Here is an 18,127-nt window from a genome sequence, read left to right as displayed (position 1 = left end):
TGGCAAAAACAAATAATAAAAAAGACGATGGAGAAACTAGGAAAAATTAAGCCCTTTTTATAGGATTCTTATAATAGGGTAATATTTGTATTGGAAATCAGGACGTTATTATAACCTATAAGCTTAAGACTAGTATTGAGTTTATCTCTTAATTTCCCCCCCTCCTCCCCCCAGTAATTAAAAACGTGAAAGTAAGTTCTAATTCTTTGTACTCATTTCCTACTATTTTAATGGTTTAGCATTTCTGAAACTCCTGTGATCATGTCACTGAGAGGGGCTGTGCAGGAGTCCTTTGTTAGATTCTTGTGGATTTCATGTTTTCAGGGTTTTTAGTAGTGGAATATATCACTCTGGAAAACTCAGCTTTGTAACTTTACCAGGTGCATACCTTGTAACTCTGACCTTGCACCCTTTAATAGGCACATGAAGACAATCGAAGCCCTGAGAAAGCAGAGGGAGGAAAGGCTGCAGAGCTTTAGGAGAACCCGCAGTCTCAGTCCACAAAAGCATCTGAGCCTGTTGCAGACGTTGGACACCAACCAGCGGGATCTGGATCTCCCCAGCAGACGCCGAGAGTACCTGCAGCAACTGAGAAGAAATGTAGTAGAAAATACTAGGTAGGGACACATAAACTTCAGCTTTGGGAACCCGTGCTGCCCTCAGGTGTACATGCACATTTTATTCACTAAGGTGGACAGTGATGTGTGTGTGGTAGAATGAGCACATAGATTCTCCTATGGAATGCCAGATGTAGAAGAGGTGAATTTTGGGGCAGGAGAGTTGTTTATTATTTTGTTCTAGAGAAGGCAAAAACTTTCTGTACAAGTTTTGGTCAATTTGATTTCACTTTTCAAACTATTAACCTAGAAAAGATTCTCATGAGTTAGGGAAAACTAAGGTTCCCCACTGCAAAGGAAATGCCGCATAATTCATATCTACCTAGTTTTAATTGATAGTCTAAAGTAGTAAACCATGGACTTATTTTTGTACATATACAATGTTTAGCAAAAGACTTTTTTAAAAGCAAAAGCAAGATTGCACCCCACTTATTATGAATTACTCACCAACCTCTCCTTTCACTCCCCACCCAAAAAGCCAAGGAAGAGAGATGGGATTTGCATTATGCTCTAAATATCAACAAACTTGGGCTCTGTCAGACCACTGAGAGAAGTGAATTCCAGAGTCTAAGGGCTCTCTGCTGAGAACCCCAGCCCCGAGCTGTTTGAATTTAGAGACTGCCCCAGCTGAACCTTGCTGCCCTGGTGGTAGATGGAGAGAGAGGCAGTCTAATAGATAATTGGGACCCTTGTTTTACTGAGCTTAATAGATCAAAATCAGCACCTTAAGTTGCTCCTGTATGTTAATAGGATGTCACAGAGGTGTAAGTATTCTCACTGTGATGAATACTAGACATGCACCCTGAATCCAATTTTCAAGCTCAGTGGATGTGAGGCCTGCAAAGGAGATGTGAATGTGGTGATTGCACAGTCTGGGAACTAGGAACAGCAGGTGGGCAGGGCTGGCTCCAGGCACCAGCTTAACAAGCAGGTGCTTGGGGCGGCCAAGGGAGAGGGGCGAAGGACCTGCCGCTGAACGCGGCTTTTTTTTTTTTCCAATTGCCGCCGCCGATCGCGATCGCGGCTTTTTTTTTGTTTTTGTTTTTTTTTGTTGTTGCTTGGGGCGGCAGAAATGCTGGAGCCGGCCCTGCAGGTGGGAAAGGATAAGTGATGCAACTCATGCCAAGGCTTTCCATTTCCCTGTGAGAAGATCGTGTCAGAGGTGGTCACTGAGTTGACGCACCGTGGGAGTTCCATGCTGCCCATTAAGAGAGAGAGTGAGAGAATTAGAGGCATGTGTTTTGGGGAGGGGAGGGCGGGAGTGAGGGGTTAACCAAGAAGCAAGAGGGGGCATAGTGGGGTGATGAGATGGGGCTGTTGTTTCAGTAGAACATGCATTGGTGAGTTTTGTTACTGCTGCAGATACAGTTCTTCTTCACACATAATCATACATATTAAAGATTTTTTATTTAAATAAAGCCTGAGGTGACCATGTGCGCATTTTTCTTTAAATGTTCAGCAGGGTGGAGAGAAGCTAGGTAGCTATTCAGAAGCTCTTCCGTGAAGCAGGGAGAGAGAGTATTTTTTAGGAATAATCCTGTTTTCCTTATTATGAAGTTCCTTGTTCAGTGTTGGAAGAAAGCAACTCTTTCTGTGATTCTTTACCATTGTCCCATGGCATTTAATCAGACACTTCTTAGTGTGTCTTTTTCCCACCCCCAATCTTTAGAGTCCAAGAACCAAAGAGGAGGATTGCCCAGTATCCTTCAGAGATTGAACTACTACTCCGAGACTATCAGAGGGCACGAGAGGAGGCCAAGACTGAAATTGCAAGAGCAAGGGACAAACTTCGGGAGAGAGCTGAGCAAGAAAAGAGACGTATACGAGAGCAAATATTTTCTCATCTACAGAAGGTGAGCATTAAATTACAGTAGTTACTGAACTGTTCTGCATGACTCAGGTTAATGCAATTTATTTATTTATTTAATTATTTTTAAGTAACCGTGATGGTGATTAAGCCCAAGGCAGATCTTTATCTTTAATTTTGCTTGTTAAGGAGGTAAAGGTAATAAGGAATAATCTTGTTAACTTGTATTTAAAAACAAATAACCCCACACTGATTTACTGGTGGTGCTTCTGGACTACCTTTGTGCAATAGTGTCATTTTATTGACAATCAGTATGCCAAGACTCCTAAGCTTCACTCACTGTATGAGAGGATGTCTTTAAGCCACAAGTGCTGGATATTAATGCATGTAGTGACTCTACTGATACAGGGTTAATGTGGTTGAATTTTGTACGTTAAAATGACAAGATGAAAAGAAAATCTTTCGCCATCCTTTTTAGTCTGCTTCTCTCTCTTTCTCTTTAGTCTGGTGTGTGTGTTTGCTTCTTCCATTTGTTTTGTATTTTGTCACCCTTACTGCACACATGAGAGTTTTGTTGGGGTTTTTTGTCTGACTTTGGAATGGTACCATGTTACCTTCAGGTCACTCTGCCTAATTTGTGACCATATTTTTCCTATAGCAACTACTTTGTCACCTCTTCTGAGCAGAAGCTGCAGTAACCCTCTGAGACGTTCCCCAGGGTCCAATCTGGACCGTTGAACAGTGGTGTTTCCTTAATTCTCTAACCTGGAGTGCCTTTTACACTGCTTTGGGGTCAGAACAGCCACCCCTGGCCTGCTCACACATCCTTCAGCATGTAAATTCACTCCCAGCTAAATACATGAGCACTCTGACCAGTGACTCATGAATTACGTACAGGGCAACACCCACAAGCTCTCTAATCCCAGTCTTGTTCCCCTAGAAATGTGTATCTTGTACTGTCCAGCACACTACTACTGAACAACGCACACTCATAGAAAGTCCATCATTTCATCAAAGGAAAATGGTATATTCACAAGCCTTGTTATCCCAAGTGGAGTTTCCCACACACTTGAATCCAAATGCTCTGGTTAAGATAAAACAATAAGATAAATTTATTAACTACAGAAAGATAGATTTTAAGTGATGACAAGTGATGATGCATAAAAGTCAGGATTGGTTACAAAAGAAAATAAGAGTAATATTCAAGCTAATACCTAACTTAACAAGCTAGGTGAACTTAAAAGCAAAGATTTTGTGTCACCATACGCTGTTGTAAATTTCATAGGCTAGGTCTCCTTTCAGCCTGGAACCACTCCCTCCTTAGTTTAGTTCTTTGAGAGTCACTGATGTCATGAGCAGAGATGAGAGGAGGAGAGGTGAAGTCAAGTGTTTTTGTCCCCCTTGATAATTCAGTTTCTTGTGCTAGAAACGTCCTTGCTGAGTCATGGTGACACACAGTTCATTGTGTATGTGAGGTTTGAATCGTCCCTGTGATGAAATGTAAATTTATTGTTTACACCTTCCCGTTGCTAGAGAAGGGCTGCTTAAGCTGGTGATAGCTCTTTAAAACCTGGCTGGGGTGCCAGTGAGTCTTTGTCTCTGAAAAACTGATTTGGCCCTGCCTTTCTAACTATAGTACATGTTACATCAATGTTACACACATTTTACCAGGACAGTAATGTTCAGCAGATTTTGAGTTTTCAAATGATATCTCACAAGGCATACTGTGTACAAAATTTATCATAGTCTTGTAAAAGTGGTGACCATAGTATAGACTGTCACAAGCTCTTCTCATATGTGACAGGTAATTCAGTAGTCTGTCACTTCGTTGCCTCTGCCTCCTTTAGCATGCTAAGCAGTCAGTAGATAATTGTGCATCGGCCAAATCTATCTCAGCTTCTGCATTATGGAAGCCTGTGAAAGTTCTTCATCGGAACTGGCAAACTAAACTTGCAACTGCCTTTCTGGTGAAAAAAACATCTAAAGGTTTTTAGTATTTTCTTGTCATCAGTTAATTCTCTTTGCTACTTTAAGGCTCACATAGAGTAGTTACAGCTAAAGTAAAATCTTCAGTCCTGCCAGTGAGTTATGTCAAGGCAGGGACTCACTTGAAGAGATGCAAAGAGGAACAATTGGAATTTCAAGGAGATTGTTTGTTTGTCCGTTCCCCCTCCCCCTGTTGCTGGTTTGACAGCCTGGAAACTTGAAATCCTTTATCTAAAAACCAGAAGCAGCACAGGTCATGACCATTCAGGGTTCCCCCAGCTTGCCCCACACTTGACCTGGAGTGGCCACATGAATGGTTTATATGAATGGTATATATCATTCAGTCTCCATGATCCATATAGTCTTGGACTTTCTGCTGAATTTGCCAACTTAAAGAGTAGTTATCCATAGTATGCTGTCAAACTGGGGAAACTGGGCGCTGCACGGGTTCGTCCTAAGTCCAGTACTAATCAATATTTTCATTAATGACCTGGATAATGGAGTGGAGAGTATGCTTATAAAATTTGGGAGGGATTGCTAGCTCTTTGGGGGATAGGATTAGAATCAAAATGACCTTGACAAATTGGAGACTTGATCTGAAATCAACTAGATGAAATTCAGTAAAGACAAGTGCAAAGTACTACACTTAGGCAGAAAAAGTCAAATTCACAGCTACAAAACAGAGACTAACTGGCTAGGTGGTAGTACTGTTGAAAAGGATCGGGGGCGGAGGGGGGGTGTTATAGTGGATCACAAATTGAAAATGAGTCAACAATGTGATGCAGTTGTGAAAAAGGCCAATATCGTTCTGGGGTGTATTAAGAGGAGTGTTGTGCGTAAGACACAGGAGGTAAGTGTCCCGCTCAACTCAGCACTGGTCAGGCTTGGCTGGAGTACTGTGTCCCATTCTGGGCACCACACTTTCAGAAAGATGTGAGCAAATTGGAGAGAATCAAAATAAAAGCAACAAAAATGATAAAAGGTTTAGAAAACCTGACCTGTGAGGAAAGGTTAAAAAAAACTTAGCATGTATAGTCTTGAGAAGACTGACTGAAGGGGAGGGGCAGGGGTGTGTGGGGAGACCTGATAGTCTTTAAATAGGTTAAGGGTTGTTTATTAAGTGGACTGTGATCAATTGTTCTCCATGTCCAGTGCAGGTAGAACAAGAAGCAATGGGCTTAAACTGCAGCAAGGGAGGTTTAGGTTAGATATTAGGAAAAACTTTTGTTAAGCACTGCCATTGCAGGGGTCTCAAACATTGGTGCACCTCCCCTCCCTTCTATTCTCTGCCTGTGGCACATAACAGTCTAGTCTCCAGTGGGCTGTAATACCGTGGTCTCATTTCAGCTGTTGAATTTACTATGTGGGTGGTGTTGGTGGCCTGTGATACACAGGAGGTCGGACTAGATGATCTAGTGGTCCCTTTTGGCCTGAAACTCTGACTGTGATACTGGAATAGGCTTCCAAGGGAGGTTGTGGAATCCCCATCATTGGAGACCAGGCTAGACAGTCGAGCCACGAGACAGTTTGCTTACATTGACCGTCCGCAAGCACAGACGCTCGCAGCTCCCAGTGGCTGCGGTTTGCCATTCCTGGCCAATAGGAGCTGCGGGAAGCGGCACGGGCCGCAGGGACATGCTTCCCGCAGCTCCCATTGGCCGGAAATGGTGAACTGCAGCCACGGGGAGCTGCAGGTGGCCGTGCCTGCAGACGGTCAATGTAAACAAACTGTCTCAAACTGTCTCGCGGCCTGCCAGGGGATTACCCTGATGGGCTGCAGGTTTCCCACCACTGGGCTAGACAAACATCTGCTGCGCAGGGGGTTGGACTTGATGACCTCTTGAGGTCCCTTCCAGCCTTATATTTCTATGCTTCTAAGAATCAGGGTGCTTGTTAGTGTTAGGAGTAGTGGTATTTTTTGTAATGTGAACAGCCACCCACAGAGAATGGGATTTAAATCACCAAATAAGATCACTCCTATTTCATTTCGCAGAGCTAATGTACACTCATTTATTTGGCTAGATGCTAGTGAAGGTAGACAACTCCTACTTTCTAGTATGTTTATAACACTGTGGCATCCTTCACAGGAAGAAGCAAAGCTGAAGACACTTGTAAGCACAAGCACTTTATGTACAGATTCCAGCCTCAGTCTTTCCTCTGGCCCAACATCTGGTTATAACAGCAGCAACGCTGCTACTTATGCTGCAAGTAAACTCAGCAAACAGGAAGCACTGGTAAGAGCAGATTGCTGACAGGTCATCAGTGAGGGTAATGCCTTTCTGATTTTTTGATGGTGAGAGGAGGGATGTAATAGCAGAAGGCTTTGTTTTGGGGAAGGTTAATGGTCAATCAGGGCTCTCAACCTGTCAAGGTCCAAGAGGGTGCCATGGTCCAAAGATGTTAAATGCGGGTCACCACATTATAATTGCAGAGGAAGATGGCTGAAATGATAGTCTTCACTTCTTTAATATGAACCAAGTTTTGTATAACTTCGATTTCAAGACACTGCATTACTGTTAACAACTCTAACAATTCCACTAGCTAAAAGTTAGGTAACTAGAGCATTCTCAGAGCAAAGTGAAAGGAAAGGGTCTCCCTAAACTAATATGTAGATACCAGCTTTGTAAAGAAGGTTTCAGTCTATAAGCATAGTACTTGTTTGATTAGGTAGTTTAATTTCTTTCCCTAATCCTCACTACAAACTATTTTCGCCCTCTTTTGAATAACAGATTTCTCCTGGAAGTGCAGAGCTCCTAAGAGGAGATACAAGAGGTCGCTCAGCTGTTAGAAATAGTCAACTTTATGTATTAGAGCAACTACAAAAGAATTCAGCATGTGGTAAGTGAAAAAATATGTGCTTAAATTGGGATCCACATCATAAATCTGTGTGGATTTATTATCAATGCAATCATCCAATTTTGATTTGATTCTAGATTTTTGAAGCTATCTTGCTACTTACTATGCATCTTCAGAAAAATCTGGACTACCAGTGTCCAGAGTCTAAGGTGGAATTTATTGAAAACTAAAATAGGATGTATTATTATTACTTTATTTATTTATTTATATTTCCATAGAAGCTAGGAGCCCCAGTGATGGACCAGAATCTCATTTTGCTAGACACTGTACAAACAGAGGTTCATATGAATCAGTTCCCATGTTACTACTTGGATATAGGTAACAAGCAACATATTCAGATAGGAGGACCAGAGTATAAATGCCTTGAAACAAAGAAGTTTGAGGCTAGATTTTCAAGTATAGGCTTGCAAATTGTATTATATACACACACACACACACACACACATTGACTTGTGTAGCTATTTTGCTAGTATATATGTAGTGATACCCTTTAAACCAAACTGCAACTTAATTATGAGTAGGTGGTCTTACGGGCAGTGATGATAAAAACAAGATGTGCATCAGTAGTTCTTGCAGTCCCTCCTATCTTGCCTTGCTTACATTTATGTGATTGAGTGGTTAGAGGATTATGAGTTAAATAGGTTCTATTCTCAGTTCTGTTACTGATTTACCTCTTCTGCTTCAATCTACCTATTTGCACAATGGACCTAATAATACTTATCTTAATAATACATACTGGTATCACAAGAAGTTCAATATAAGTGAAAAGTATTAATAGCCTTTTGGTTATTTCTGAGCTGTCAGCCCTTCTTGATTTTAATCTTCAGTTACTGATTTTGATTGACATTATCCAATTTAGATTTAATCCTGTCTTATTTGAAAAGATGCAGGGAGTGAAATCTTTTTCCCTAGCATGCTGTCTTACCTTGTTAGTTTCCAGTATTCAATTGAGGTTTGAAATATCTGCAACTATGTTCTCCTTTAGTTGTGTAGGCCTAGCAGATGTCAACACAGTACTTCCACTGAGCTTTCATGACAGAAACAAGTATTTTAAAATAAGTGAAGTCTAATGTGGGCTAAACTTTTTGTTGTAGAATTCTGCTTCAGCGTATCTGCCAGCTCATGAGTAGCTCTGCCCGCTACTTATTTCTTTAAATATTTTCAGCAGCATTAGGAGTGCATTATGCACACACAGTGAAACCAGCACAAAATAGGTGAGATCATCCCAGAAAATCCTGACATATTAGGCCATAGCCTTAGGTTTGGACTAAATTAACAGAGTGCAAATCGAGTGGTGTGGAAAGGAGCCTTAATTTTTTCCTTGACACTGCCCAGGTCCTGGTGTTGTCTCTGTATGATGACAGCCCCTGTGCTGTTCTAGAGCATCATGAGGGCTACTCTAATTTACATCTAACTTTAACAGCTGCAGGTGGATCAACATACAACCCAAGATTCTAAGAGTGGCCATTTAAGAATAATGTCACTGCATATATATGTGGAGTGAATCATGTGACAGATATTTCAGAACTGGATAGATGTCAAGGTAGTCAGTTTTAAGGCCCAGTTACCTTTGCAGTCTCTTAAAAAAAAAAAAAAATGAGCATTTTTGTGCCTTTCATAACTTGTAGCAAAGTATACATCCTGTTGCTATAGGAAGTGAGATGCTGACCACCACCTTCCCCATCCCTTTTGTGTTCCAAGAGTAAGATGCGCTTCTTTGCCATTGCTGATATAAACACATCGCACAGCAAGCACTCAGATTATTTTGAAATATCCACATTCAAATTTCCCCTTGAGAAAGCTGCACATGATAGTAGTCACATTGCTGAATGTATTACTGTGAGGTACTTGGGTACCACAGTTATGGAGATGGTATAGTAGTCTGAATAGAATATTTTTTCTCTCCATTTCAAAGACTTCTCTTTTAACTTCTTCACCCTCCACAGAGAGCAGCAGAGATCAGTCACCACTTCCATCTGCTAGCATCAGCCATAGGTTCAGTCCTGGACTAACTCTTTCAGTCAGCTCCTCTCCTACAAAAGAATACCAGGATTTGTCCAAACACATTTTGGATAATGCTATCACTGAGGTGAGTAAATGAGCATGCTCATTATCTATTTCTGTATTTCCTAACAGAGTGTGCGGCAGGTTTCCAACCACACACTGTCTGGAACATCTGTTGCACTCTTTGCTCAGCTATCTAGAAAGCTGATTTGACCATGACAGCATACTGTGACCTGCCCTTTTTATTGGTCAATTGTATATAAGGCTGCTCAGAGAAACTGAAATGGCAGAAGTGAAGCAAGCCAGGTTGCAGCCGTGGGGTTCTGACTGTTGTGTATTATTTAGAATTTTAAAATAACAACAACCAGATGGCTTACATTGGTGAGCACCATAATGGCGAAGGTTTGGCGAGGGCAATAGGGTGTAGTCTTACAGATTCTGTAACATGCTCATTCTCAATAATTCCAGGCAATTGTACAAGTTTACCAGACTTAAACCTTCATTGTAATAGTGTAGCTGACCATTTCAACATCACTGGGATGGGGATTTTAAACTAATGCTTTTCTCCCCAAATTTCAGTTAAGTTTTAACACTGTGCAAAGGATACATACAGTATACTAGATCCAAGGAATGTCTAAGCTGTCTATCCATCTTGGGGTACGTCCAGACTACCCACCGAATCGGCGGGTAGTAATCGATCTATCTGGGATCGATATATCACGTCTCGTCTAGACGCGATATATCAATCCCCGAACGCGTTCCCGTCGACTCCGGAACTCCACCAGGGCGAGCGGCGGTAGCGGAGTCGACGGGGGAGCCACGGCCGTCGATCCCGCGCCGTGAGGACCCGAGGTAAGTCGAAATAAGATACGTTGACTTCAGCTACGCTGTTCCAGTAGCTGAAGTTGCGTATCTTACATCGACACCCCCGCCCCCCCCCCCAAGTGTAGACCAGCCCCAGGTCTCTTCTCTGAAAGCGCTCTTTCTGCCTAATGCTTCCTGGCTTATTGACCAGGCTGTATCCAGCATGACTTGAGTGTGTGTGTTTGTGCATGCAGAGGGTGGGAGAGCAAAACTTGACATACCTGTTTGGAATCACACTGGGAGAACATCAGCTGTGCTCCAAGTGGAGGGGCAGTTTTATACTGTCCTGTCAACCCTCCCACAATAGGCAATGGGGAGGTGTGGTCTTACCACTGTGGAATGACTGGTTGCATACACTTAAATAGTTAAGGCTTGTTCTTCAGTCTGGCTGAGGCAAACTGCTGTACTGCAAGACAGGTGAACACAATTTATAGATCAGGCACTCTCCCTTGATTACATCTCTGAATTGTAATTTTTAAGGTTATGGCAGCATGTTCAAATAACCTGAGGAACTTTTACAACTGCCAGGCAGCAGCTGGTTGGAAGTAAGTATATGCCAGATGTTTTCCTTTTTGCGGTACTTGGACACACTTCTATGTTGTCTTTAGTGCAAATACCTGAAGCGTGTCTTTTTTCTTTAGATACCAGTGTACAGAAAAAGAGGTACTGGTTTATTACAAAGTCTTCCCATCAGCAACTAAGCATGGGTTTTTGGGAGCTGGAGTGATTGAAAGACCTCTTCCCAATGTGTGGTGCATGGTGAAAGACCCTGGCAAAAGGCATCTATATGACAAAACCATTTACACAGCTCAAGTACATAACAAAGTAACGAGCCATATTCAGCTGGGTGAGTTATCAATTGGGATTGCTGTGTGTAAGGGGAACTTTATGGCAATTGGTTCATAGCTGTCTCTGTCCTCTGAAGAATGTTATCAATTCCTACTGCTAGCCATTTTATCAGAAGAGATGAGGCTGAAAAGTCAAATAAAGAATAAATGTAACCTACTTTAGTGAAAATCCACATCATAAATTGAACAACAGACATATGAAGTGAGATGCTTTTGGTAAATACCCCCTCTGACACTGTACATGTAGGGCAAGATCCTCAGATGGTGTCAATTTGACGTAGCACCATTGATTCACAGAGACCCAGGATCTTTTGAACCCACCTCTTAGAGACCAGAGAAGCTCAAACTATTTGAATAAATAAAGGAGACAGATTCACCCTTATCTCAGACCGTCTGTAATGAAGAATTTCAAAGCCAGAACTCAAGTGTTACTTTAGAATGTTACTTGTATTTTAAAAAATTTATCTTATGCTCAGTGTGCCCAGAATATTCAATATTTTATTGACCCAATGTAACATACTGGCTTCTATAGAAACAATGAGCTGTTTGGAAAACAAATGTTTTGCTACTTTTAAAAATACATATTATTACCTCTTGGAAGATCCTTGGAACTATTATTATTAAATATTCGTCTGTAGTACTACTGGTGTGCATGGCTTTTGACAGAAAAAATAAAGACATGGGCTTGAAAGTCATGAGAATAAATCTGTAAGAAGGGGCTTTTTAAATAGCTGAAGCTGATTTTTGACTTATTACCGTTTCATGTCACTGACTTCTTAAGGAGCTGGCTTTCCCCTCAGTTCTAATCCATAGATGTGTCTCAACATTTCTGTTGGACAGAGTTCTGAACTCAGTCAGCAGTGGCAGAAACTGTAGAAATTGGGTGCAATAGGCTGTCTTTTGCACTAGTCTATGTTGCTTTTCAGCTTGGACAAGTTAATATACAGGCATTTATAAGCTTTGAAGGCAGTGGAGAATTGTACAGATGAGGAGTAAGTTTCTTCTAAAGAGGAAACATTCAAAAGCAGGTAGCCATGTATAGTTGCTATAGTGTGATTTTTTTTTTCTCCTCTCCCGCCCCCCCAATTTCTTACAGTATATTTGGTGAGTGATACTTCATTGTGTTATCTAAAGCAACCACGGGATTTCTGCTGCATCACCGTAGAGGCCAAAGAGGTAAATTTATCAGTACTTTCTAAGATGTAGCCTACCGGTAATCTAAATTGTTTAAGATTACTGTTCAAGAAAAAAATGGGGTCCACAGCTGTACACCCTTATGAATTAGGTGGGAAGAGAGATTTGCTTGTGCTCCTAGAGTCCTTATTGGTGTTGAGAGTTCAGATGCTGACTCTCAAATTCTAACCTGATTCCTTATATTACGAGGTAGATTTATCAGAACATAAGAATAAAATAACTCAGGTTGCATCCTGAAGAGCGTGTAGGGCCAGTGCCTTTGAAAGTTAAGTCTGTAGAATGCAAGAGGGAAGATTTTCCAGACGTATTTGCTGATGCACAATGTAAAATGCTTTGGCAACAAACAGCTCTGGTATTCATCTGGAAGGAGTGAGCATAGCATGGAGGTGCTGCTTGTTGGCCCAGCACAAAGATTTTATACTTCTATTGATATGGGAGCATGGTTTGTGGAATAACCCAGCATAGGGAGGATGCCAGAGCAAAGATGCAAGCAGAAGTATTGCCATTAGGATTGTTAAAGAATCGTAGTTCAAAAAGCTTGAGTATTCACACCTGAAAGTAATGCGTCCGTAAAGAGAGCAGTGTCTGGAAATACAGCAGATTTTCTCTCGCACCACATTTGGAGCGAGGAATGCCTGAAGAATGACCCTGAGGCCATTAGAATAAATAAATATGATAAAAGTAAACTAAAAACATCTAGTAATGTTTCATAGATTCCGAGGCCAGAAGGGACCATTGTGAGAATGGTTATGTGATCAGCTGCCCATAGCATGTCTCTTAGGAATTTACTGAATTTCAGGTTGTTTAGTTAAAGCATAGACTTAAGATACCTTACATTTTATTAGTGAAAATACAATTTAAAAACACAGAAGTTTATATGATGCTGTTTACAAACTTAAATAAATGAAACTTAATACAGGTCCTTTTATCAATTAGTAAATCAAGTGTATATAAAAATAAGTTACTTGAATGCTAGGGCCTCAACCAAATGCAATTTTAAATTTAGGTAATGGCTTAAAATGGAAATGTCAGTTCAAAATGGCCTTCCTATATTATTCATAGCCATAGTTCCTCTTTAAAGACTCACACACTAATACCAAGAATGCACTTAGGCTGCAGTCCAGCACCACATTTAAGCACAGGAACAGTCCCATCGCCTTCAGTTGGGCTACTCAAATGCTAAACATTAAGCATGTGCTTAGTGAGTTGCTGGACTGAGATACTAATGATTTAAACTAGCTTTACTTTCTCTGCAGATTCACCAGTAGGTATAAAAACGTAACCTCTAACCTTAACCTACTTCAAGGTTTGTCACTTTATTATTTAAAAAATTGGTTAAACTGCTCTCAAGGATCTACATGGAGGCTTAGTGTGCAACAAGTACTAGTTTGCCATGCACTAACCGGCTGTGTGGACCTTGCTTCTGCACGCCAAAAGTTCAGTAGTATACTTTGAAATATGTGGTAGCAGACTCCCTATGGCAACTTTGCTGAGGAAGGCTAGAGCTTTATACATTCACACCCTGGCTGGCTAAGACCTCTGTATGCATGCATTCAGTTTCCTGTTAAAAGTAATGCTACGCTGATCTATTATAATAAATTTTTCAACCCAGTGGACTTAACTTGTTGAAGCTGGGAATTGGCGATGGGATGGATTACTTGATGATTACCTGTTCTGTTCATTCCCTCTGGGGCTCCTGGCATTGGCCACTGTCAGAAGACAGGATACTGGGCTAGATGGACCTTTAGTCTGACCCAGTATGGCCGTTCTTATGTACTGTCTGTGAGTTATATAGAAGACATGACATACCTCAAACTTACTCAAGTTTTGATGTTAGCTTGTGTTCATAGTTAAGACATTTCTCTCTGTGAGGAGTCCCATTCATCAGCAATGCCTTTCTCTTTTCTACTTATCACAAATTAGTCCCCACTTCAGAATGGCTTCTCGTTTTCTAGGGTGCACTCTACTCCCATCAACCTAACATATCATTATTTAAACTGCACCAAGATTAGGAGGAATATGGTGTTTCAACTTGGGAAAAGGGTGTTTTTTAAATATAGTCTAGACAACACCCTAGCTTTTATTTTTCTTTGAAGTGTATGAAACTTAGTTTTGTTCCCCCGCAATCTGTATAATGAAGTCCAGGATCCATAGCTGCTTGACATTCAGTTTTAGATGACTTGATGTTGCACATTTTTGTTTACCTGTATTTCAGCTGCAGGAGATTGTGGCATCCACCAGTTGGTTATTATAAGTGTCTTACAGAGGTTGGCATTCTTGTCCAGGTTTCTCCTTCTGCTTTCACATTCTATAAAAAATGTGAGCTAAGCTAACATTTAAGTATGAATCATTGCCTCAAATAAACAACAGCACATGGTGTTGTTTTACCTTTAAAATGTATCACACAATTTATATTGCTTGTGTTAAGACTGTGCCTTAACAGATTGAGCTGTCTGCACTGAGCGGTGAGTGAATTTAGCTAACTTTATTGTAGGTGATTCAAATCAATGGTACCTTATGTTGTAAACAGATTGTCACTTTTCTTCCCTGTAGCCAGAGGGAGGTGGGATTCTTGGAGAGGATCCCATCACAGGTAACAGAACATACCTAAGAGCATTTTTTGTTTATCAAATGAATGGGCATAAGCTGGTTGAGGCATTTCCTTTGCTCAGGACTAATAGGTATTAGCATCCCTTTGGCCCAGACTTTGTCTCAGTGTACTGTGTCCAAACTATTTCATCTGTATAACTTGTACTGTGCTTCTCTACGCTAAATAACTAACTGTTTTTGGCACTCTGTTGTATGCAGGAAAACTTGTCCATTTTAGCTATTCAGTCTATCTATGATGAGTCCATGCCTCGTCCTTGTAAAGAAATGGTACGAGGGGAGATTCTGCCAAGTGCTTGGATATTGGAACCTGATAGAGTAAATGGAAAAGACATCACCAGAGTCATTTACATGGCACAGGTGAGAGATTCCATGCAAATGTTTTGATTCAGTTACACATCCAGTTGAGTTTAAGCATTTTCTGATGTCACCTAACCCATTTCTGCAGTGAGAGTATTATACAACTAACATTAGTCTCAATATACTAGCACGAGCACTTTGACAGATTTTAAATCATACTAAATTCAGTGAGATTGCTCCTTTGTTGTGAGCACAGTGGTAGCCTGATTACAAGAGAGACTTAAGTTCCAGTCTATATTACATATGGGAACACTGTTTAAGCTAGTATGGAGACAACCTTGTTACAATCGTGTCAGGGCACCTGATTCCATATGTGCCGTAGATAGACCCCTTTATTGATATTACAGCATCTAAAGACTGGTTTACACAAAGTGTTGTCATGTGTCCCATCTCTTAACTATAAGATTTTTAGTGAGCAAAATCTATACAGCACATACTTGCAATGTATTGAGCTCCAATAAGTGCCATTTGTCTAGGGTTAGAAAGGTAATGGTGTCTAATAAGTCCCAGAATCCAAGGTTGTAGTTTCCACTCTAATGACTGTGTCTCAGTTTCTCCAGCTGTAAAATGGGTATAATACTTATCTAGATATCAGAAGGATAATTAACAGGTTTGAGAACCTTCCATAAAGGTGACTTTATATGCAAACTGTAATTTTGCATTTGTGTGGCTCTGCAACTGTAAGTAAACAATCACCACAATAGTCTATGTATTTTCTTGCAGCTATTATAAACAAAATGCCAGAATGTAAAGAATGAGATTGAAAATAATACAATTCCATTGTAATACACTGCCATTATGCAAGACCTCATTGAGAGTATGATGTTCATTTCAGCCCCTATCTCAAGCAGAAGGGGACCAGAGCCAGGTGATGAAAGTGAGTACAGGAGAGACAAAGTACTGGCACTGTTTTGAGAGACGACAAATTAGAGGGGTCACAGAAGGTGGTTTACAAATTAGTTAAAATAAAATTAGGCTTCACTCTTTGAGATAATACAAGAGCAAAGGGGACGTTAATGAACCTGACAGACAACAATTTAATTTTCCATTTCACTGTTTCACTTTTACTATCATAGTCCCATCTTCCATTCTTACAACATAGGACTAGTATTATGGTGCCAGCTAAAAGGAAGCAAAGAATTGTAAAACTCCATCCCCTGTTGCCAAGTTGAGTGAGAAACAGACTAGGGAGTATTTAAAAGAGAAGACAGGATCCCCCCTCATTTCAATGAACTGTGATACAGGAGTTTGTGTTATGCTCTTAATATCCAAACTAATTCTGTTTTTTCACCTGCATGTTAAAAATAAAAAGGAACTGTACTGTGTAGTAATGTTATACCCTGAGAGCTAAAATTTAATGAAGCTTATTTTTTTCCTACTTAAAGAACTTTTCATCCCCATTTTTCAATTCTGTTCTATTGTATAATGCTCTCCATATATTTTAATGTAAAATCATTGTTTACAGTACTTTCAGTGACTAAGGGCTTTAGTTTGCCTACTTAATTTTCTGCAGTATAGTATACACTGAATTTGCATAGTTTGTCAGAGCAGCTTGTTCTCATGAATTTGAAGCTGACTTAAAGTCACAAGCTATAAATCAATCCGCAAATTACATTTGCTCAAATCGTACCTAAGCACTGCAATTGACAAAGTTGACTTTCTCTCTTATACAACACCAGTATGAAGTAGGCAGACTTAATTTTAACTTCAGACGTCAATCATACCACTAAACACTATTACCTTTTTCTTTGTACTTTTTCCTGACTCTTCATCATAACGTGTTTACTGTGTACTCTTACACCATTTAGCCATTGGAAACCCACACTGGAAAAACTGCCTTGACTCAAGAGCACGCACATAAACCCTTCTATTTTAATTTCTGCAGGTCGATCTTGGCGCCCCAGCTATCCCTGCACGGCTTCTGAGCTCCATTGTTAAGCGGCAGCCTCTGGTGATTGCTAGGCTAGCACATTTTTTTGCTAGTTAACAACAGAACCAGACACAGTTACAGTGGGAGAAAGCTGCTAAGTACCAAGGAATAGATGTGAAAGTCTTTATCCTCCTCCCAGACAAAGTAAAATTTTGGCTTAGAAAACATGTCCCACTTCAGAACTGGAGATGAGAAGCCACAGGCTAACCAGCCATGGGCAAAGCTATTACTGAAACAAACAAATGGAAGATCATCAGCTCCAGGAATCACTGTTCAAAGAGCAAACATTCCTGGGGTACCTGTCCTTACCAGAGGTAGGTCCCTAACTGCACATGCTGTTTAGTAATGGGAAAAGTGCTGCCTGTAGAAGTTCTGTCAGCAAAGGCGGAGAGCACTCACCTTGCAAGCAGTCAACATCTATATGCAGAAATCTGCTTGGGTGCAAAAGGCAGGTTACAGCTATTTCAAAGTGCAATCCTTCCTTCTCCACTGCTTGTTTTTCTTCCAAGAAAAAAGAAGTGATGTAAGAGTATATCATGGCCAGAGGCTTTTTACAAGCCCTTATATAGAGAAACAAATCTGTTGTAATGCTCCTTGTAGCATCTGACAAGAATGATGCTTACAGATGGAGGCTTCATAATAAACATTGTAGATAAAGTCAGCTTGCCCACCTGGAGGAGTCACTTCATCTTGGCAGGGTTAAAATGTTAACAGCATGACAAACTAATCATTCTACACCCCGCTTGAATGAAGATCTAGATCCAGTATATCAAATTGTCACTATTCAGCAACAGTGGCAAAAAAAACATACCTCAGGAGACACAATTTATTAGTGCTCTATTACACGATCATTGTAATGTAGAATTAGGTGCTTTGAAGTGGAGAAACCAAATTGACAGTTGTAAAGCAAGACTTTTTTTTTTTTTTTAAATAGGGAGTAGAACTGATGATTCAAGTTGTTTCTAGAATTAAAATCCTGCAAACATGAGAAGTTTTAGCTTTGTCCTGATGGCTGTTCCATTCTTTTTCTCACCTGTACCAACCAGATTCTCTA

The 18,127-nt window shown here is 40.6% G+C and overlaps 1 protein-coding gene across 1 annotated transcript in view; it reads left to right on the top strand.

Annotated features, from left to right (window-relative positions):
- Positions 1 to 17,130, top strand: part of STARD9 (StAR related lipid transfer domain containing 9) — a 192,969-nt gene extending 175,839 nt beyond the window's left edge. Inside the window, exons 25-34 of the mRNA XM_026651250.2 lie at positions 420 to 617; positions 2,287 to 2,470; positions 6,498 to 6,644; positions 7,140 to 7,248; positions 9,213 to 9,355; positions 10,615 to 10,679; positions 10,776 to 10,981; positions 12,079 to 12,158; positions 14,985 to 15,143; positions 17,029 to 17,130. Coding sequence (XP_026507035.1) covers positions 420 to 617; positions 2,287 to 2,470; positions 6,498 to 6,644; positions 7,140 to 7,248; positions 9,213 to 9,355; positions 10,615 to 10,679; positions 10,776 to 10,981; positions 12,079 to 12,158; positions 14,985 to 15,143; positions 17,029 to 17,130 — 1,393 coding nt within the window. The remainder of the gene's footprint in view (positions 1 to 419; positions 618 to 2,286; positions 2,471 to 6,497; positions 6,645 to 7,139; positions 7,249 to 9,212; positions 9,356 to 10,614; positions 10,680 to 10,775; positions 10,982 to 12,078; positions 12,159 to 14,984; positions 15,144 to 17,028) is intronic.
- The last annotated feature ends 997 nt before the right edge of the window (positions 17,131 to 18,127 follow it).

Source organism: Terrapene carolina, unplaced genomic scaffold, assembly GCF_002925995.2.
Source record: "Terrapene carolina triunguis isolate 2854851 unplaced genomic scaffold, T_m_triunguis-2.0 Scaffold96, whole genome shotgun sequence".
In the NCBI taxonomy this organism is placed as follows: domain Eukaryota; kingdom Metazoa; phylum Chordata; order Testudines; family Emydidae; genus Terrapene; species Terrapene triunguis.
Note: the sequence above shows the minus strand (reverse complement) of the source record. Positions and strands in the feature narration are given on the sequence as shown.